The sequence below is a fragment of the Macaca fascicularis genome, chromosome 19, assembly GCF_037993035.2.
Source record: "Macaca fascicularis isolate 582-1 chromosome 19, T2T-MFA8v1.1".
NCBI classification, from domain to species: domain Eukaryota; kingdom Metazoa; phylum Chordata; class Mammalia; order Primates; family Cercopithecidae; genus Macaca; species Macaca fascicularis.
The window spans coordinates 55,199,511-55,220,798 of record NC_088393.1 but is presented as its reverse complement, the minus strand read 5'-3'; the positions used below and the strand labels follow the sequence as shown (position 1 = coordinate 55,220,798).

At 47.8% G+C, this 21,288-nt stretch overlaps 1 protein-coding gene across 7 annotated transcripts in view; it reads right to left on the bottom strand.

Moving 5' to 3' along the window:
- Positions 1 to 62: 62 nt before the first annotated feature.
- Positions 63 to 21,288, bottom strand: part of SAE1 (SUMO1 activating enzyme subunit 1) — an 88,635-nt gene continuing 67,409 nt past the window's right edge. For 4 of the 7 annotated variants that reach the window (XM_065535665.1, XM_065535664.1, XM_045380181.2 and 1 more), the window contains 3 exons: positions 9,895 to 10,039; positions 6,329 to 6,398; positions 63 to 1,098 (listed from right to left, as the gene is read on the bottom strand). In XM_065535665.1, coding sequence (XP_065391737.1) covers positions 1,006 to 1,098; positions 6,329 to 6,398; positions 9,895 to 10,039 — 308 coding nt within the window. In that variant the 3' untranslated portion in view covers positions 63 to 1,005. The remainder of the gene's footprint in view (positions 1,099 to 6,328; positions 6,399 to 9,894; positions 10,040 to 21,288) is intronic. The other 3 variants (XM_074024003.1, XM_074024002.1, XM_005589685.4) reach the window with 1 other exon arrangement.

Here is a 21,288-nt window from a genome sequence, read left to right as displayed (position 1 = left end):
CAACTGGTAGGATCATCCCATTCTCTCTCAGAAGCTTCTGAAGTGGAAGAAAAACAAGCAAATCCTAAAGCAAGTAACTTTATTATCATTCCTTTAAAAAGAACCAAGGAAAATTCACAACATATGTGAAACACAAACAGCTGTGGTTTAGGAGGTAAACAAAGGACCAACACAACCCTGAAATGCAACAGCCTCTGAGTGGCTTGGGCCGCATGTGACTGGGGTTCTGTTAAAAGGGCAGGCTCCTCCCTCCCAGCCCTGAAGCCCCAGGAACCTGCATTGAAAGACAAGCTCTCCTACTAATACTCAAATTGCAGGGTCTTGCCCTAACATCCAAGACTTGGTAACATCTCCTTTCTCCCAACACCCAGCTGGAACTCAACTAATCCTAAATGAAAACTCAAGAACAGCACACCAGATGCCACCTGTTGTTTGTCAGGGTCTCAAACTCCAGAGGAAATGCATTTGCCTGTCATGGTTTTCCTCTCTAAGGGCACCTGTCTGAACTTGGAGCTGTGCTTCCACTGGTGCCTCATGGGGCCTGGGCCTACTCTCAACCTGAAGTCACACTTTTCTCTGTAAGACATCAGGTGGGGAGTAAGTCCAAGAAGGTGGCAAGAGGCTCCCAAGCAACAGAGCATGCTCGTTCCTGGCAGGCATCTCCCACAACGCCCCAGAGGGCTGGCGAGGCTGTGACTGCATAAGGACAGACAAAGGGCAGAGGGGTGCTTGGAAGTGCTCATCACTCAGGGGAGCTGGCAGGCCCGGGATGACAGGCAGCCTGAACAGTGCTGGAACAAAGACAGCCACCCTGCGCCCCTTGTCGAGCAGCTGCTTGTGATGGGAAGCAGCACGTCGGCACCACCTCCTTCGTCGCAGGAAATGTTTTGTACTGGGCCAATGACTTCAGTTTTCCTTGCCTGGAGATGCCTTCTGAAGGAAGGGGACAGGGAATACAGGCGGGAATGCTGCAATTGGCATCTCCGGGGCTGCCAAGTCTTGAGTTCACTTGGGGCCAAGGCACTCTACAATCCCATTCCCCTTCATGCCATCGAAGAAGAAGAAGTTGTTGTGAGGAGGGTCCCGCTGAGACAGGGCCTAGGGAGAAAAATGAAAAGAGGGTTTATCTCAAGTGCTTTAAGAGGAATAGAGGGAAAAAAAATTCTAAAACCAGTCTAGGGCAGTGGTTCTCAACTGGGGTTGATTTAGATCCCAAAGGGCTATTTGGCAATGTCTGGAGACAATTTTGATTGTCCTATCTCTGCTCTGTCCCTTACAAGCTGTGTCCATGAGGAGATTATTTAACCTCCAAACATTACCTTCTCTACCTAACATGAGAATAAGAAATGTATTAGCTTGGGTTAAACTATGTATCTCAAAAATTTAAAGCAGGCCAGGGCCAGGCACACTCACACCTGTAATCCCAGCACTTTGGGAGGCCGAGGTGGGAGAATCACTTGAGCCCAGGAATTCAAGACCACCCTGTGCAACATGGTGAGACCCCATCTACATGAAAACTGAAATAGGTTGGGTGCGGTGGCTCACGCCTGTAATCCCAGCACTCTGGGAGGCTGAAGTGGGCAGATCACCTGAGGTTGGGAGTTCAAGACCACCCTGGCCAACATGGTGAAACTTGTCTCTACTAAAAATGGTGGCGCGCTACTTGGGAGGCTGAGGTAGGAGAATTGCTCGAACCCGGGAGGCAGAGGTTGCAGTAAACTGAGATTGCGTCACTGCACTCAGCCAGGGCAACAGAGTAAGACTCTGTCTCAAAAAGAAAAGAAAAAGGAAAAGAAAACTGAAATAAATTAGCCAGGTATGATGATGCGTGCCCAAGGTGCCAGCTATTCGGGAGGCTGAGGTGGGAGGATCGCTTGAGCCTCGGAGATTGAGGCTGCAGTGAGCTGTAATAGAGTCACTATACTCCAGCCTGGGTAACAGAGTGAGACCCTGTCTCCAAAAAAAAAAAAAACCCCCCCACACACACACACAAAACACCTTAAGACTAAAGCAATGACTAACACTGTGTTGTACCACCACTGGGCAACAGCAGAAATAATTATTCATGACTATTCAACTCAGAAAGGTGGCAGTTCTTAGGCTGTGGCCTTGATCACCTAAGGGGACACATTTAATCAAGGAGCACACTGATCCAGAAGGAGGATCTTCCATGAGGACATAAAATCGCTAGGCTTCCAAAGGGGGTCAGGGCTGGGATCCAGAGGGTCTGGACAATGCTATTTAGAATGGTGATTATCTTGTGGGGTTACCAGACAGAGCACTTTAAAAGACAAGAACAGGGCTGGGCTTAATGGCTCACACCTGTAATCCCAGCACTTTGGGAGGCCGAGGCGGGAGAATCACTTGAGCCCAGGAGTTCGAGACCAGCCTGGGCAACATGGCAAAACCCCGTATCTACAAAAGACCTGTCTTTTGAGGTAGGGTCAGCCCCTGAAACAACATACTGACTCTCATGAGAAAGGGTTTACAATTGTCCACAAATTTTCAAACAGGTGCTTAATCTGGAAAGGATTGAAATTTCACCACAAGCCACCATTTAAAGAGAAGGACATCACCTAGGCAAGCTGCCAGGGCAGAGTTTAATGGTTCCCAGGAGCACCGTCCCATCATTCATGAGGAAGGTGGCGCTACACATCCTGAACTGCTCCTCCTCAAACTCAGCACCAAACCCTTTTCATTTCCTCATCCATAAAATGGGGACAATCACATCTACTATATACAAATAGTGTTATCCAGCCATTTTTCCAGGGAAATTTTATTTATTTAAAAATGTTTTTAATTTTAATTTTTTGAGACAGGATCTTGTTCTGCTGCCCAGGTGGGAGGCACATTCTCGGCTTACTGCAACCTCCATCTCCCCAGCTCCCACACAGACCCTCCTACTACCTCCCAAGTAGCTGGGACTTTTGTAGACATGAGGTCTCCCCATGTTGCCCAAGCTGGTCTTGAACTCCTAGGTTCAAGTAATCCTCCCAAAGTGCTGGAATTACAGGCTTGAGCTACTGCACCCAGTCAAGGGAAAATTTATTCAGCATCTACTTTATGCCAGGTATTTGGCTAGACATTAAGGATTCTGAGAAGGTCTCTGTCCACATGGAGCTTGGATCAGAAAGAAGTTTGCTTCTCTGGGCTCATGTATAAAATAGGCAAATAAAAAGCACCTGCCTGCTAGAGCTTTTGGTGAGAATGAAATGTGACCAGGCTTGTAAAGTGCCTAGCATATAGTAAATTCTCAGTAAGCAGGAGCTGCTATTAGTAGAGGCCAGGAGTCCTTTACCAATACTGGGCATGCCACCAATCCAGCCAGGTGGAAGGGTCCAACAGTCCACAGCTGGAACTCTTAGACCCTGAAACCCAAGATACAGGAGATGGTATGTGTTTTACCAGGAGCCTGGGATGGCTGCTGCTTTCACTATCACCTCTCTTACCATAGACAGGGAGACCTGCCGTGGACGGTGGGGATGGAGAGAAAGGAAAACTGCTATAAAGCTAAGGAAGTAGACATGGATACAAAATAGGGTATCTAGAAGGATATAAGAAAGGAAAGACGCAAAAGATGATTCCAAGGGAGTAGACTTGCGCTTGCCCCCATCTCCTAGTGTAAGCTTTCCATAGTGCTCAGACAGTGTCTCAGGAGAGAAAGGCGAGTCTGAGGCCCTTGGACTGTAGGCCCTGCCTGCCAGCTGGCTGAAGGCTGACCTGTGATAAGTATGAAGGAGTACTGGGGATGAGAGCAGGGTATGGGGTGAACATGGGGCAAAAGGTAAAGTGCCTCCCAAGCAAGATGGGGTAGGAGGAGATTCCAAACACACCCAGCAACCAAGAATGCAGAGTACTCTGGCTATCTGGGATAAACAGAAACAAGATGCTGGGCACCAGCTGTCTCCAGAAGGCAGAAAGGAGGGGGCTGTGTGAGGATGGGGATGTGAGAAGCTACCACCAACAATGGGGTCAAGGCTACCTGCCCCAACCTACAGTCTCCATCCCACATGAAAAATTTAGGGGGAGCCCCTCAATGGGATGTACAGAAGTGAGGCTGATGGTGCGAGGGCAGCTGCCCAGGGGTCCATGCAGTCTCTACATGATGGTGCCGTTGAAGGCAACACCTGACACATGACTGCCACGTGGTGAAGAGGACAGGCTCAGCAACCAGAGTGCCTGAGCCCAAATCCTGGCACCACACTAGCCTGGGCAAGCAACTTCTTTCCTGCACTTTAGTTCCTCTTTTATAAACCAGGGATCACAGGAGTTCCTACCTCATAGGGCCAGTGGGAGATGAAATGAGTACCCACGTAAAAAACACTGTCTTTGTGTGGCAGACAGTGGGCTTTCAGTAAGTCTTGTCTATTATTATTGGTGGTGTCATCACTTTAGGCTACAAAAATATGTACATTCCCATTCACCACTTAGAACGTTCCCATTGCTGCACTCTTTCCTGCAGTTTGTCTACAGGGAGCCTCAGAATACTGCTCAAATAGTTCTCTGGGTGGCCATTACCCTCTTCTCAGATTGGGCATATAAACTGTAATTTTCACATCACTCTGGGTTACGTATAAAACTGAGCAAGGAAAGAGGTATGGCCATTGCACACTTTTCTTCCCCCTTCAAATATCTCCTCAGTGCCCATCATAGAAGAAAGTTAGATTGATCAAAGGAAGAATTTAGACCAGAGAGAAGGATCAGAAAAGAATAGACCAAAAAAAAAAAAAAAAAAAAAGCCATAGGAAAATGGTGTGACTAACAAATTGAGTCAAATGTCTCCAGAATTTACAGACCCCACGACAAAGTGTTAAGGGCTGGGTCTCCAAATTGTCCTCCTAAGTTCAAACTTGACATGTACATGGACATGGCCAATTATTTAACCAGGCATGACTCTGCTCCACAAGAAAGAAGGAAAAAGCCTCACTGGAGTCCACTAAGGCAGCCAAGAACCTGCAGAAGGCAAACTTAACATCTTTGGGCAACTAGGAAAGTCCGCAAAGAATGTACAATATGTTTGGGGGTATGGGATAGTTTTTGCACCCAAATGTTCCAGAAGACCCTCAAAAGGCTGTGCTAGTTACTGGCTATGTGACCCTGTAGGAAATGCTTCCCTTCTGAGAGAGACACTAACACCTACCTAACAGGGTCACGGGTCATCCTGTACAGAGCCTTGAGGGGCTCCTGGTGTGTTCATGGGGACACAGACATCGATTTCTCTGCAAATACCTACAGTGTGTGGGTTAAAAAGAGGGAGGCTTGGCCGGGTGTGGTGGCTCACACCTGTATTCCCAGCACTTTGGGAGGCCAAGGTGGGCGGATCACGAGGTCAGGAGATTGAGACCATCCTGGCTAACACGGTGAAACCCCATCTCTACTAAAAATACAAAAAATGAGCTGGGGGTGGTGGCGGGCACCTGTAGTCCCAGCTACTCAGGAGGCTAAGGCAGGAGAATGGCATGAACCCGGGAAGCAGAGCTTGCAGTGAGCTGAGATCGTGCCACTTCACTCCAGCCTGGGAGACAGAGCGAGACTCTGTCTCAAAAAAAAAAAAAAAAAAAAAAAAAAGGGAGGGCTTTGATGCCATGGTGATGAATGGAGATAAACTGTACAGAGGTTAAGAGCACAGGTTCGACTGGGCACGGTGGCTCAAGCCGGTAATCCCAGCACTTTGGGAGGCTGAGGCAGGCGGCTCACGAGGTCAGGAGATCGAGACCATCCTGGCTAACACGGTGAAACCCCGTCTCTACTAAAAAAATACAAAAAACTAGCCGGGTGTGGCGGTGGATGCCTGTAGTCCCAGCTACTCGGGAGGCTGAGGCAGGAGAATGGCGTAAACCCGGGAGGCGGAGCTTGCAGTGAGCTGAGATCCGGCCACTGCACTCCAGCCTGGGCGACAGAGCGAGACTCCGTTTCCAAAAAAAAAAAAAAAAAAGCACAGGTTCTGGAGCCCCTTTCATGGGCCCCAGTGTCTTCCTCTTAAGTGGGGATCATGATAGTACTCACTATAAGAGCCATGAGAAGCAGAATCCCCGACCAAAACAACAGGCACTGGATAACTAACACAGTTAGGGGAGAGCAGATCACACCTTCGAGGCACTATGGCCAACTGTGCACTGAGCACAGAGCTGGCACTCCAAGGTCATTTGCTGAATGGCCACCTGGATGGGCCAGAGAAAATGGGATGAGGTGGAAATGGGTAGGGCATGAAACAAAGATGAATGGGGTAAGAGAAAGCAGGCAGCTGTCTAAGACAGTTTCCATTCTCTCTGTCAGCACATATACAAAGTCATGGTTAACTATTTTCTGCTCCATAGTGATGTTTTACCTTCACAATTTCCTGTGCCAAAATCCCTCCAACCACCGCACACACTGGGGCCATCTCGGAGAAGCAGTAACTAAAAGAGAAGGAAGACAAGGAAAATGGAGCACTGGGAACAGAACTGTGACCATGACATCTGGAGAATAAAAACAACTCTCCTGAATAAAAACAACTTCTAGCAGGAGGGCCAGATTCAGACAGCAGTGTTAATGCTGGCATCTAGGCATGAAAACGAAATCTGAGCCAGGGGTTCGTAAGTGGTTGGAAAAGACCTTTGAACTTTGGCAACCAGAAATTCTTTCACAATACTTTTATTTTTACCTTTATAAGTTAAAGGAAAGACTATATCTGTGCTTCCTATATCTGTCCTAGAGATATCAGATGTTTCAGCGCCCTGGTCACATTCTCGCAATTCTCTTCTTACCCATAATGGGCAGTGGGTTCTATATGCTATTCCCAGACAAATGTCAGGGAGCAGGCCTGTGTTAACATGTAGGAGGCAAGGGAAATTTGAGGCCTGAAATTAAAGTATGAGGGCAGAAAGAGTCTTCACAACCCACATAGAAACCAGCCCTTCTGGGCCAGGATGGGGCATCCAGAGGACAAATTTTAGATGACACAGTCACCTGCCCCTCCAAGTCACCCATCCTAGTGAGCAAATCACTTTATTCCACCACTTCCCCAAAGGAAGTGTGCTCTGCCAGCTCCTACTCCTGAACACAATGGCGTGTGCTCACCAAGCAAACTGGAACACAGACAAGTGAAAGGGAAAGCCTCCCTACAGAACACTACCTCCAGTCTCCCCAGTTTGGTGCACATCCTTCTAGACATTTTTTTTTGGAGACAGAGTCTCGCTCTGTCACGCAGGCTGGAGTGGCAGTGGTGCAATCTCAGCTCACTGCAAGCACCGCCTCCCGGGTTCATGCCACTCTCCAGACAGCCTCCCGAGTAGCTGGGACTACAGGCGCCTGCTACCACACCCGGCTAATTTTTTTATTTTTAGTAGAGACGGGGTTTCACCATGTTGGCCAGGCTGGTCTCGATCTCTTGACCTCATGATCCGCCTGCCTCAGCCTCCCAAAGTGCTGGGATGACAGGTGTGAGCCACCACACCCAGCCCCTTCTAGACGTTTTAAAAAGTGCACAATCTAAATGGATATAATTAGGCCAGGCTTGGTGGCTGATGCCTGTAATCCCAGCACTTTGGGAGGTCGAGGCAGGTGGATCACAAGGTCAAGAGATCGAGACCATCCTGGCCCACATGGTGAAACCCCGTCTCTAATAAAAATACAAAAATTATGTTGACGTGGTGGGGTGTGCCTGTAGTCCCAGCTACTCAGGAGGTTGAGGCAGGGGAATCGCTTGAACCTGGGAGGCATAGGTTGCAGTGAGCTGAGATTGCACAACTACACTCCAGCCTGGTGACAGAGCAAGACTGTCTCAAAAAATAAATAAATAGGTATAATTTAAAACCCAAATATTATCAACTATTACTTGTTCTGTTCTATAACCTATTGAGGGACATTTAAGCTGTTCAACACTGTAATCATACGTCTCGACAAAGACACAGGTGTTGAAATAATTCCTTAAGGCAAATTTCTAAATATGTGTGTGTATATGTATGTGTGTGTGTATATATATATATAGACTACAAGCACCAGTCATCAATACCCAGTTAATTTTTCTATTTTTTGTAGAGACAGGGTTTCACCACATCGTCAAGGTTGGCCTCAAACTCCTAAGCTCAAAGCAATCTGCCAGCCTCAGCCTCCCAAAATGCTGGGATTATAGGTTTGAGCCACTGCACCAGGACAATCATGGCTTATTGGGTCAGGGAACCGCAGGTGCTTCAAAGACCACTGCTGGCCCTAAATGGAGTGGGGTTTGCTGTTGCCTACCTGAAGTTCCCAGCAGGAAGGGAAGAAAGGAGGGACTAGGGACTCTGGCAGACCTTACTGTTGATAAGAAATCAAGGTAGCATGTTATTGCTAGAGCAAGCACTGTGATGATACCTGGGGTGGGATGTGGGTTGGCTACTTATTACCTGATGCCTAGTACATAATAGCTGCTCAGTAAACTGTAGCCATAATTACTGCTACAAGCTGGAGGCACTGCAAAGCCAAGTTTAGGAAGCCCCTCAAGACATGGAAAGGGAATTAGGGTGAATGCATGATCCCAGAGCTGCTTGAAGGAGATTATGGATGGAGCGTGTGGTGGCTCACGCCTGTAATCTCAGCACTTTGGGACACCAAGGTGGGAGGATCATCTGAGGTCAGGAGTTCGAGACCTGCATGGCCAACATGGAAAACCCCATCTCTACTAAAAATACAAAAAAAATTAGCTGGGCATGGTGGCAGGCACCTGTAATCCCAGCTACTCAAAAGGCTGAGTCAGGAAAATTGCTTGGACCTGAGAGGCAGAGGTTGCAGTGAGCCGAGATTGTGTCATTGCACGCCAGCCTGGGCGACAAGAGTCAAACTGTCTCGAAGAAAAAAAAAAAAAAAAAAAAAAAAGGAGATTGTGACCTAGTCACCATCTGGTCTTCTCCAATCAAATCCTAAGCCTGTTTATGAGAGCAAAGAGGTGGTCACATAAGGTGAAAGCATGCAGTGTCCAAGTAAGAGGATGCTGGGAACATGGGTGGTTGTGCTGCTGGGGGTATAAATTGATAGGATAATGGGGGCAAAGTGGCAACGCCGACCAAATGATAAATTACATCCTTCTGACCCATCAACTCCCTTCCTCCTAATTATCCTGCAGTTATACCTGCACACGTACAACACAAGGTCACACACTACAGTGTTACACAGTTAGAAAAGCCTGTAATCTTTGCCACGGGCCAGGCACAGTGGCTCACGCCTGTAATCCCAGCACTTTGGAGGCCGAGGCGGGCAGATCACGAGGTCAGGAGATCGAGACCATCCTGGCTAACATGGTGAAACCCCGTCTCTACTAAAAATACAAAATATTAGCCGGGCGTGGTGGCGGGCTCCTGTAGTCCCAGCCACTCGGGAGGCTGAGACAGGAGAATGGTGTGAACCCGGGAGGCAGAGCTTGCAGTGAACGGAGATTGCGCCACTGTACTCCAGCCTGGGCGACAGAGCAAGACTCTGTCTCAAAACAAAACAAAACAAAACAAAACAGAAAAGCCAAAACACAACTTGAGTGAGCAGGCAACTGGTTTAATAAACTCCATCGCTTCACACACTGGAATACTGAGGAGCTGTGGAAAGGAGGGAGCAAACTATATACTGATCTGGAGATGTCATCAAGAAATAACAAGATCACGTAAAGTGAAAAAAGGTAGAGAATAGTGTTTACAGATCTTATATTGCCTTGAATTTTGAACGTGCATATAAGATACTTATTGTAAAAATCAGAATCTGCCCCCTCTTTATTTTTTATATATTGCTATTCTAGTGAAGAGGCAGAAGTCGACAGGAGCTAGCAGAATGTGGCAGGGGGGTCTCTGCAGGGCTTTGGGTCTAATAAAAGAGCTCCTCAAATTAAGGCAAATCCTGAAAACAAACTTCATCTGTCCAGACTAAACAGTGAGAAATACTGAGACCAACCTGACAAAGTCCTCAGGAAGCAGGTCAGGACTAATACCCAGTGAGTCAAGCACATCATTTCGTATCTGGAGCAACAACTCGGAATCTTCCTCATATGTATCAGAACTGGGATCTCTTCCTTTATCTGTACGGAACTTTAGGAGCACTGGGAAAAAGAAAAAGAAGGCAGGTTATAAAGTCGCTCTTTTTTTTTTTTTTTTTTTTTTTGAGATGGAGGCTCACACTGTCGCCCAGGCTGGAGTGCAATAGCATGATCTTGGCTCACTGCAACCTCTGCCTCCCGGGTTCAAGCGATTCTTCTGCCTCAGCCTCCTGAGTAGCTGGAACTACAGGCACATACCACCATGCCCCGCTAATTTTTGTGTATTTAGCAGAGATGGGGTTTCACCATGTTGGTCAGGCTGGTCTCAAACTCCTGACCTCGTGATCTGCCCGCCTCAGCCTCCCAAAGTGCTGGGATTATAGGCGTAAGCCACTGCACCTGGACACCTTTTTTATTTATTCAACAAACATAGTCAGAGAGGCAATCCAACAATTGTAAACACAATTTACCTTACTGTGAAAAGTGCTGTGATAGTATAATAGGGGGTCTGGCACCCTCTGTAGAGTGGTATTAGGAAGGCTTCCCTGAGGAAACAACAATTCAATGATGTATGAGTTTGAAAGGGGCAGAAAGCAGTGGAAGCTTCCAGTAGAGGAAAAAGGCTCTATTAACACCTGGAAGAGCCAGGTGCGGTGACTCATAGCTGTAATCCCAGCACTCTGGGAGGCTGAGGCAGGTGGATCACGAGGTCAAGAGTTCGAGACCAGCCTGGTCAACATAGTGAAACCCCATCTCTACTAAAAATACAAAAATTAGCCAGGCGTGGTGGCACACACCTGTACTCCCAGCTACTCGGGAGACTGAGGCAAGAGAATCACTTGAACCCAGGAGGCAGAAGTTGCTGTGAACCAAGATTGTGCCATTGCACTCCAGCCGGGTGAGAGTAAGACTCTGTCTCAAAAAAGTAAAATTAAAAAAAAAAAAGCTGGGCGCGGTGGCTCACGCCTGTAATCCCAGCACTTTGGGAGGCCGAGGTGGGAGGATTACCTGAGATCAGGAGTTCAAGACCAGCCTAGTCAACATGGTGAAACCCTGTCTCTACCAAAAATACAAAAATTAGCCAGGCACCTGTAATCCCAGCTACTTGGGAGGCTGAGGCAGGAGAATCGCTGGAACCCAGGAGGCAGAGGTTGCAGTGAGCCGAGATGGTGCCACTGCACTCCAGCCTGAGCAACAGAGTGAGACTCCATCTCAAACAAAAAAAGGCCCAGAAGAGGCCGAGTGTGGTGGCACACATCTGCAATCCCAACACTTTGGGGGGCCGAGGCGTGAGGATCGCTTGAGCCCAGGAGTTTGAGACCACCCTGGGCAACATAGTGAGACCTCACTGCTACTAAAAAAAAAAAAAAAAAAAAAAAAAAAATTTAGCCAGGTATGGTGGTGCCTGTAGTCCCAGTTACTCAGGAGGCCAAGGCAGAAGATCACTTGAGCCCAGAAGGTCAAGGCTGTATGAGCAGAGATCTCATCACTGCACTCCAGCCTGGGTGACAGAATGAGACCCTATCAAAAAAAAAAAAAAAGAAAGAAAAAAAGGAAAAGAAAAGGAAAAAGGGAAGGGAGAAGGGAAGGGGAAGGGGAAAGGAAAGGGGAAAGGAAAGGGAAAAGGGAAGGGGAAGAGGAAGGGGAAGGGGAAGGGAAAGGGGAAGGGAAAGGGGAAGGGACCCAGAAGAGAGATGATAAGGAGTGGGAGGTATGCATTCTAGGCAGGACCAGTTCAAAGGCTGCTTTAGCCAGAAAGGCCAGACAAATACTTAGACCCATCAAACAGGCACAAACAAAACCTCCTTTACTATGAAAACTACCTCAATCCCCATAAACGGATGTTTAATTTTGGTTGTGAACCAGAGGAAAGGTTCAGATGATGGCTGTGAGTCAGAACTATTGTGTAGGAAGACCCCAGTAAGGCTAGAACTTTTATCCCAAACAAAGACAAATAGGAGCAAAAGACTGATTAGGCTGGGTGCAGTGGCTCATGCCTGTAATTCAAGCATTTTGGGAGGCCGAGGCGGGTGGATCTTCTGAGGTCAAGAGTTTGAGACCAGCCTGGTCAACATGGTGAAACCCTGTCTCTACTAAAAATACAACAAATTAGCCAGGCGTGGTGGCAGGCACCTGTAATCTCAGCTACTCAGGAGGCTGAGGCAGGAGAACCGCTTGAACCCAGGAGGCAGAGGTTGTAGTGAGCCAAGATCACGCCACTACACTCCAGCCTGAGCGACAGAGTGAGATCTCATCTCAGAAAAAAAAAAAAAAAACAAACAAAAAAAACAAAACACTGGCCAGGTATGGTGGCTCACGTCTGCAATCCCAGCACTTTAGGAGGCTGAGGCGGGCAGATCATGAGGTCAGAGGTTCGAGACCAGCCTGGCCAACATGGTGAAATACTGTCTCTACTAAAAAAATACATAAATTAGCCGGGCATGGTGGCGCACACCTATAGTCCCAGGTACTTGGGAGGCTGAGGCAGTAAAATCACTTGAACCTGGGAGGAGGTTGCAATGAGCCGAGATCGTGCCACTGCACTCTGTCTGTGTGATAGAGCAAAACTCCATCTCAAAAAAAAAAAAAAAAAAAAAAAAGACAAAAAAAGACTGATTAACATACCAACACCTTCTAACTGCCCACTACACCTTGTCCACAGGTAACGTGCCTGTGGGTGGGCAGGCATTCTTTCTCCCTACATGCTGCCCAAGGAAAGGGCACAGCCAGTCTCAAGCCTTATCTCTAAGGACAATACTCCTTCTCCCACATCACACAGGATATTTCAGAACAGACATAGAGACATGGATCAGCTTCTAGGCCCACGCCCTGAGTGCGCTGGGACCATATTTCACACCTGGAGACGGGGCTTTACAGTTTGCCAGTTCTTTCACTGATGTCCCTTCCGTATATGTTGACTGAAAAAGTAGACTTACTCAGCAAATTATACTCTCTACCAGGACAAGGGGTTCCTACATAAAAGTTAAGGTAAATTGAAAACTACCAGGAGTTGCTGTGAGGCTCTTTAAAAATGCAAGTATTTGGGCCAGGCACGGTGGCTCACACCTGTAATCCCAGCACTTTGGGAGGCCGAGATAGGCAGATCACGAGGTCGGAGATTGAGACCATCCTGGCTAACACGGTGAAACCCCGTCTCTACTGAAAACACAAAAAAATTAGCCGGGCGTGGTGGTGGGCGCCTGTAGTCCCAGCTACTCGGGAGGCTGAGGCAGGAGAATGGCATGAACCTAGAAGGCGGAGCTTGCAGTGAGCCGAGATCAACTGGGTGACAGAGCGAGACGCTGTCTCAAAAAAAATAAAAATAAAAAATAAAAAAAAGCAAGTATTTGGTACCCACCCCAGACTGAAGCAGCAGAGTCACACTTTTTAAAGACCAAATAGTTTTGATAATGAGCAGCCTATGTTGAGGACCATTCTCTAAGTAGAAGTCACTCCACCAGCCTGGCCGAACATTTACTTTGTGCCAGAGAGACCTGGGTGCTAAAGGTCCAATGTCGAGTGAGTGAATCTTGGTCTCTGCAACTGTGAAGGCAATGGGTGGGAGAACAACTGAGGAGGACAGAGTTTTAGAAGCTGCAACAGGTGGCTCCACTGAAGCCTGGGAGAAGTTCAGAAATGGGTTATAAAGTGTTCCAAGAAGACCTCAAATCATAGATGCCCAGGTTAAAAAAAAAAAAGACACACCCTGCTTCTGCACTATGCTTTTCTCAGTGCCAATGTCAAAGGCCCCTGGCCTGTATTTCTCTGGTAACGTTCAGGTGTCCAGTATAGATGGGGCTCTGCACATCAGAGCAGAAGTAATTTCTTTTTTTCTTTTTGAGACAGTCTCATTGTCTGTTGCACTCCAGTCTGTTGCCCAGACTGGAGTGCAATGGCACGATCTCGGCTCACTGCAACCTCTGCCTCCCGGGTTCAAGCCATTCTCCTGCCTCAACCTCCCGAGTAGCTGGGATTACAGATGCCTGCAGCCCCACCCAGCTAATTTTTTGTATTTTTGGTAGAGACGGGGTTTCACTAAAAATACATAAATTCCTGGTCTCAAACTCCTGACCTCAGGTGATCCTCCTGCCTTGGCCTCCCAAAGTGCTGGAACTACAGGCATGAGCCACTGCACCCGGCTGGTAATTTCTTTTAAAAAAAAGGAAAGAAGCCAGGCGCGGTGGCTCACGCTTGTAATCCCAGCACTTTGGGAGGCCGAGGCGGGCGGATCACAAGGTCAGGAGATCGAGACCATCCTGGACAACATGGTGAAATGCCGTCTCTACTAAAAATACAAAAAAAAAAAAAAAAAAAAAAATTAGCCGGGTGTGGTGGTGGATGCCTGTAGTCCCAGCTACTCGGGAGGCTGAGGCAGGAGAATGGCGTGAATCCAGGAGGCGGAGCTTGCAGTGAGCCAAGATTGCACCACTGCACTTCATCCTGGGAAAGAAAAGAAAAAAGCTCCAGAAAACCCATGGACTCTGAATACTGTTTGCTTTCTGAGAATGTTACTCTCTTCTCTTTTTCAAGAACACAGCTTCTGCAACCCTCAATGCTACCTCAACACTTGGTAGCCAACTGAAAGCTATGACAATTGGCCAGGCACAGTGGCTCATGCCTGTAATCCCAGCACTTCGGGAGGCTGAGGCAGGTGGATCACCTGAGGTCAGGAGTTCAAGACCAGCCTGGCCAACATGGTGAAACCCCATCTCTACTAAAAACACCAAAACAATTAGCCGGGCATGGTGGCGGGTGCCTGAAATCTATTACTCGGGAGGCTGAGGCAGGAGAATCTCTCGAACCCAGGAGGTGGAGGTTGCAGTGAGCAGATATTGTGCCACTGCCTGAGCGACAAGAGCGAAACTCTGTCTCAAAAAAAAGCTGTAAGGCTGTGACCATCTGGATGCCAGAGAGCACTGATCTGCTACCACCCAAGACTTCTAATTTTGTAGATGTGCTGCTGGTACTCCGATTGTAGTAAATAAATAAATGCAACTGAGTAACCATTTGGGGGCAGGGTAGAGAAATGACTGCAGAAGTGGAAAGTACTGCCTGTTTGGACCAAGCCTCTTTTCCAAAAATGTCCCATAAAATAAAGGAGGCCAAGGCGGGTGGATCACAAAGTCAGGAGTTCAAGACCAGCCTAGCCAAGATGGTAAAACCCTATCTCTATTAAAAATACAAAAATTAGCTGGGTGTGGTAGCAGGCGCTTGTAATCCCAGCTACTGGGGAGGCTGAGGCAAGAGAATCGCTTGAACCTAGGTGGCAGAGGTTATGGTGAGCCGATATCGTGCCACTGCACTCCAACCTGGGTGACGGAGTGAGACTCTGTCTCAAAAAAAAAAAAAAAAAAAGAACAAACAAAAAAAACCAAATTAAGTAAATAAATGAATAAAAATAAAGAATCCAGCCATCTGTTAGTATAGCCAAAGCAGAGGATATTACATCAAACGTCGAATGCTAGTCCTGTCAATCACTCCTGAGAGAACAGGGCAACAAGACCCAGAATGGGTATCAACACTGCCTGAGCAGATGGAGGCGATGCTGAGCACGGGCTGCTCATAGGGCATAGTCTGAGGCCCTGCAGCAGTCACGTGGCAACTGAGGCTGCCTGCTTTCCAGGTGCAAGGTGGTGGACAGTGGCAGGAGTCCTGTGCTAGATGGCTCTTCTTATTTCTGTGTCACTGGGACAGAAGCATCAACTGTCACATGTGACCAACAAGAGGTGATTTTTTTTCAGCTGTTACCACAAAGCTTTTCATCTTTTGGTTTGAAAACATAGCTGTGGGAGTACCAAAGCCCAAAGCGTTATAGTGCCTACTATGTGCCAGACACCATACTAAACATTTCACATGCATTAGCACTCATGGAATCTTCACAATAACCTGGGGTAATTATTATCACCCTTCCTACTGGTTTTTATTGTTGTTGTTGTTTTGAGACAGAGTCTCGCTCTGTCGCCTAGGCTAGATTGCAGTGGCATGATCTCAGCTCACTGCAACCTCTGTCTCCTGGGTTCAAGTGACTCTCCTGCCTCGGGCTCCCCAGTAGCTGGGACTATAGGCACCCACAGCCACGGCCAGATAACTTCTGTATTTTTAGTAGTGACAGGGCTTCACTATGTTAAACTTCTGACTTTAAGTGATCCTTCTGCCTCAGCCTCCCAAAGTGCTAGGATTATAGGCATGACCCACTACGCCCGGCCTACCCTTCCTACTTTGCAGATCAGGAAACTGAAGTTCAGAAACATTAAACGACTTGGTCACTGTAACTCCCAAGTACTGGAGCAGAAATGTAAACTCAAATCTAGCTTCAGAAATTGTACTTCTTAACCCTAATGGAATCCAAAAGAAACTGCAGGTCCATACGGGGACAGAGCACCTAGGATTCCAAGTGGTCTGGTTCTTTGCTACCCACCTCAGGGGATCCCCCATTTGATCATGTTTTTGTCAAATGCATTTTTCCAGATGGGCCTTGCCTCTGTTAATTTCAAGCTGTAAGTTCAGTGGGTGAGAAGTGGGGATGGAGGTCATACAAAACCTTGCCCATCAATCTTGAGAGAGTAAGACCAGGAATAAATACGATGGCATTAAGAGCAGAAGCAAAGGCAGCGGCAGCTGGCCCTGCTGTTTCTCTGGGCCCCTTGCCTGTTCCTGGTGCAGTTCGGCTGGACGAGGGCCGGCAGGCTGGCACCGTCCACATACCTCGCTGACCACATCTGAAGTCCTTGCAGGGCCTCTGGGAAGGGGGCCAATCAGTCCAGCCACTTATTTGCAGCAAAACAAACAGAAGCTGTCTTTTTTCACTCTTTCTCGAAGGTCAGACTCCAGTTAGCAGCAGTGGAGGGGGGCAGGAAGAAACCCTTGTTTTTGACAGGCAGCAGCCTCAGAACTGACCCTAGCCCCTGACAAGTTCTTGCTTATTAAATTCTCCTCTTTGTTCTGCTTTATGCCCCGCCCGAAGAGGCGGCGCACACACATACCACTGTTGACTCTGCATTTCTGAAGAGCACCTCCCACCAGTTTACACATTATAAAACTGTTCCGTTAAGATCAAACACTGTCAGGGATAGAGAGCTGCTTCACCAAAAGATGACTCATCAAATCGTATCAAAACACTGCACAAAATTAGAGTTCCAAACTTGATTAACTTCATCTGAACCTTTTAATTAACTCAGGTTGCTGAAGTCTGGGGGGATGACATTCATCGCTGGAGATGATGGGCTAGTGTCTGGGCTTAGGTTCAGGACTTGCCCATGTAATGGAAAAGGCCAACTTTGGAAAAGAGAAACCAAGCACAGTTTCACATATTTAAAAGAAAAAACTGTGGATATGTGGATATACTACCACCTTTACAAAATAATGTAAGCACTCAAATTCAAATTTAATCTCAGTTCATAACATCAGGTTAGAGCTATAACAGGAATCTGGACAGCAACATTTATTAATCACTGTTACATAAACTATTACTTTTTTTTTTTTTTTTTTTTTTGAGATGGAGTCTCGCTCTGTCGCCCAGGCTGGAGTGCAGTGGCCGGATCTCAGCTCACTGCAAGCTCCGCCTCCCGGGTTCACGCCATTCTCCTGCCTCAGCCTCCCGAGTAGCTGGGACTACAGGCGCCCACCACCGCGCCTGGCTAGTTTTTTGTATTTTTTAGTAGAGACGGGGTTTCACCGTGTTAGCCAGGATGGTCTCGATCTCCTGACCTCGTGATCCGCCCGTCTCGGCCTCCCAAAGTGCTGGGATTACAGGCTTGAGCCACCGCGCCCGGCCCATAAACTATTACATTTAACTATTATGCCTAAATTTATTCACCAAGGCTACTGAATAAACCACTATTTTAATAGGAAGAAAATGAAGTCACTGTCACAAATTAGCCCCTAATTGCTGGCCCCCAAAACAGTTTCAATTGTGGGGGGTAGGGGAGCTGAATCTATATCAAAACTTCATTTACATGAGAAAGGCCTAAAGTTTTTCGGTGCCAGATACCTCAGCCCCAATTCTCTGGCTCCCTGCGGCTGAACATAGACTCCTCCTCAGGGTTGGCTTTTTTTTTTTTTTTTTTTTAGACAGAGTCTCTTGCTCTGTCACCCAGGCTGGAGTGCAGTGGCGCAATCTTTGCTCACTGCAACCTCTGCCTCCCGGGTCCAAGCGATTCTACTGCCTCAGCCTCCTGAGTAGCTGGGATTACAGGCGCCCACCACCACGCCCGGCTAATTTTTTTTTTTTTTTTACTAGAGATGGGGTTTCACCATGTTGGCCAGGCTGGTCTCAAACTCCTGACCTCGTGATCTACCTGTCTCAGCCTCCCAAAGTGCTGGGATTACAGGCGTGAGCCACTGTGCCCGGCTCCAGGGTTGGCTCACTTTATGGAGAGTTGCTGTCTCTGGAAACAGCCTGGTAATCTGCTCCACTCCCAGGTGACATAAATTTCCAGAAAAAAATGCAAAGTATGGTAGTCCTCTTATCCAACAGCCTACTTCCTAAGGCAAAGCCCTGGGCCTGACATTCAGTCAATTGTTCATTCAATAAATATACACTGAGCAATGACTGTGCCAGGTGCTGGGCTGGGCAGGCGAGGGCAGAATGATCTGTCCTCTCACAGCATTTCAGAGGGCAATCAACAAAAACTACACAGGAGATAACAAAATGTCCTAACTGGAAAATGGGCTTTGAGAGAGCCTCAGGGGGGTGCAAAGAGGTGCCTTGTCAAGTGACCAGGCCCTCTACAGTTGGCAGAACCACCTCGGTCCTCACAGTCCCTGAATATCTGTCTGTCCCATCCTCTGCACCTTCTCTCTGCAAAGCCTGTCCCTGGCCTGGAGAGCTTTCCAACTGGAGGGCAGCAGGGAAGAGCACAGCTCTAGACTCCCTATTCTTTCACTTACTGTGACCTTGGGCAAGTGACAAGGACCCTGAGCCTCCTCTGCAAAATGGGAATCCCAAGGGCACTTATGGGGTTTGAAGATTAAATGAACCAATACATGTAAAGCACCCAAGAGTGCCTGGGGCAATATCTTCCAGGTCTGTCACTGCTCTTAAGCAAAGTGCAGAAACCCAGCTCACACTAGCCCTAGAAAAGCTGACACTTGCTGTGGTGACCTGTGCCACACAGTAGCTCATTTAGCTCATTTACCATTAATTCAGCTGTGAGCTCTGGACACAACACTGCCTCAGACCTCCCTGTCTCCTGACATTCACTCCCAGCACCCTGTTTTTCCCTCAGACACTCTTACGCAGTTTGTGATTTTTTTTTTTTTTTTTTTTTTTTTGAGACACGGCTTCAGTCTGTCACCCAGGCTAGAGTGAGCGGCACAATCTCAGCTAATTGCAGCCTGGACCTCCTGAACTCAAGTGATCCTCCTGCCTCAGCCTCCCAAATAGCTGGGACTACAGGCATGCACCACCACACCTGGCTCGTTTTTTATTTTTTGTAGAGACGGGGTCTCACTATGTTGCCCAGGCTGGTCTCAAACTCCTGAGCTCAAGTTGTCTACCTGCCTTAGTCTCTGAAAGTGCTGGGATTACAAGCATGAGCCATCACACCCAGCCCAGTTTGTGGTTTTATATTCACCTGTGGAAATTAGTACAAGGATTGGCTTGTCTCCTCCATTAGATTTTTATGCTCTGTGGGGCAGAGGCCATGTCTGTTTGTTCACTACTACTATATACTTGACACCTGGCACAGGGCTTGCTCCATAGCTGGCACTGAAAAAAATATGTCACACAGGAAGCCTGTTTGAAGAATAAAGGATAACTAGGGGAGAAGGGCTCATGACAAAGTGACACAGGCCGGGCAATCCAGAGGCCAGGCGCGGTGGCTCACGCCTGTAATCCCAGCACTTTGAGAGGCCAAGGCAAGCAGATCAACTGAGGTCAGGAGTTTGAGATCAGCCTGGACAACATGGTGAAACCCTGTCTCTGCTAAAAACACAAAAACGAGCCGGGTATTGTGGCAGGCACCTGTAGTCCCAGCTACTTGGGAGGCTGAGGTACAAGAACTGCTTGAACCCTGGAGGCAGAGGCTACGGTGAGCTGAGATTGTGCCACTGCACTCCAGCTGGGTGACAAAGCGAGATCCTGGCTCAGAAAAAAAAAAAAGTGACAAGAGCTCCTGGAAATCCAAAGCAGACCTGGTCTGTTACTGACTGAACTGAAAAGTGTTCGAGCTATCTGGGATGGTTCTGTCTCTTAGCAAGTGTTACAAACATGCTACACACGGAATACTCAGCGAGAAAAAAAGGAAACAGCAGCAGCAGATACACAGGGCACCATGTCTGCCCTTAACAGGGAAACACAATAGGAGTCCCACTTTCACCACTGCATCTGAGGGCTAGGGTGCAGAACAGTCTATAGGTGTGAAGCTCAGAGGAGGGACATAGCTGGGCTGGGGGAGGAGGCAGGGATACTTCATAGAAGCCACCCTGATTCTGGATCTCCTGGCCTCTTACCATTCATGGCATCTTGCCATCTGCTCAGTTTACCTCCACATTACTTTCCTTTGTTTACCTCATTCTATTTTTCTCTTTAACCCAGAAACTTAAAAGTATGTGTGTACATGTATATTCATTCATCCATTCTTCAAAAATCACTTCCTGAGCACCTGCTCTCCACCGCTACCCTATGCTAGCTGTGCTGGGGACCCAGAAGCGACCCAGACAGCCCCAGGCCTTGCCCTCACACGTGGAGCTCACAATCTCCAGAGGGCAGGCTCATAAGCCTCTGTCTGTTGCCACAGCCACATGGTGCTTTCATCTCTTTCTCTAGAAAACTTCACCTCCGGAGCAGCCGCCCCTGAAGACTCACTCTGAAATGCCCCCTTTTTGTGCTCCAAGTCCTGCCCACGCTTTCGTCTTTGCAGTGAAACCCAGTCTATGGCCTCACCAGGCATCAGCTCAGAAAAGGGAAAGAAGCTGTGCCTCGTTATTTGCATCTCACTCTACTGAAGAGATTCTGAGGTGCCGGATGAAAGTTGTTGATGGGGAAAAGGAGCGTGCACTTTCTCAGAAACAAGCTCAAAAACAAGATGCCATTTTTTGCCTACCAAATTAAAGACCAAGATGACTCAACCCGAGCAAGGCTGAGGGACCTCGAGCGGAGGGGAGCACGAACGCTCAGTGAACCATGTAAAAATGTGGTATTAAGGATCCCTATAAAAGGTCCTGACCTTTACCCACTGAATGAATTACCTATAAATGTTCACTGCAGTGTTGTTTACACAGGATGAGCCCCCCTTATCCAAAATGACAGGGAGCAGAAGTGTTTGAATTTTGGGTATTTTCAGACTTTGAAATATTTGCAATGTGCTTAC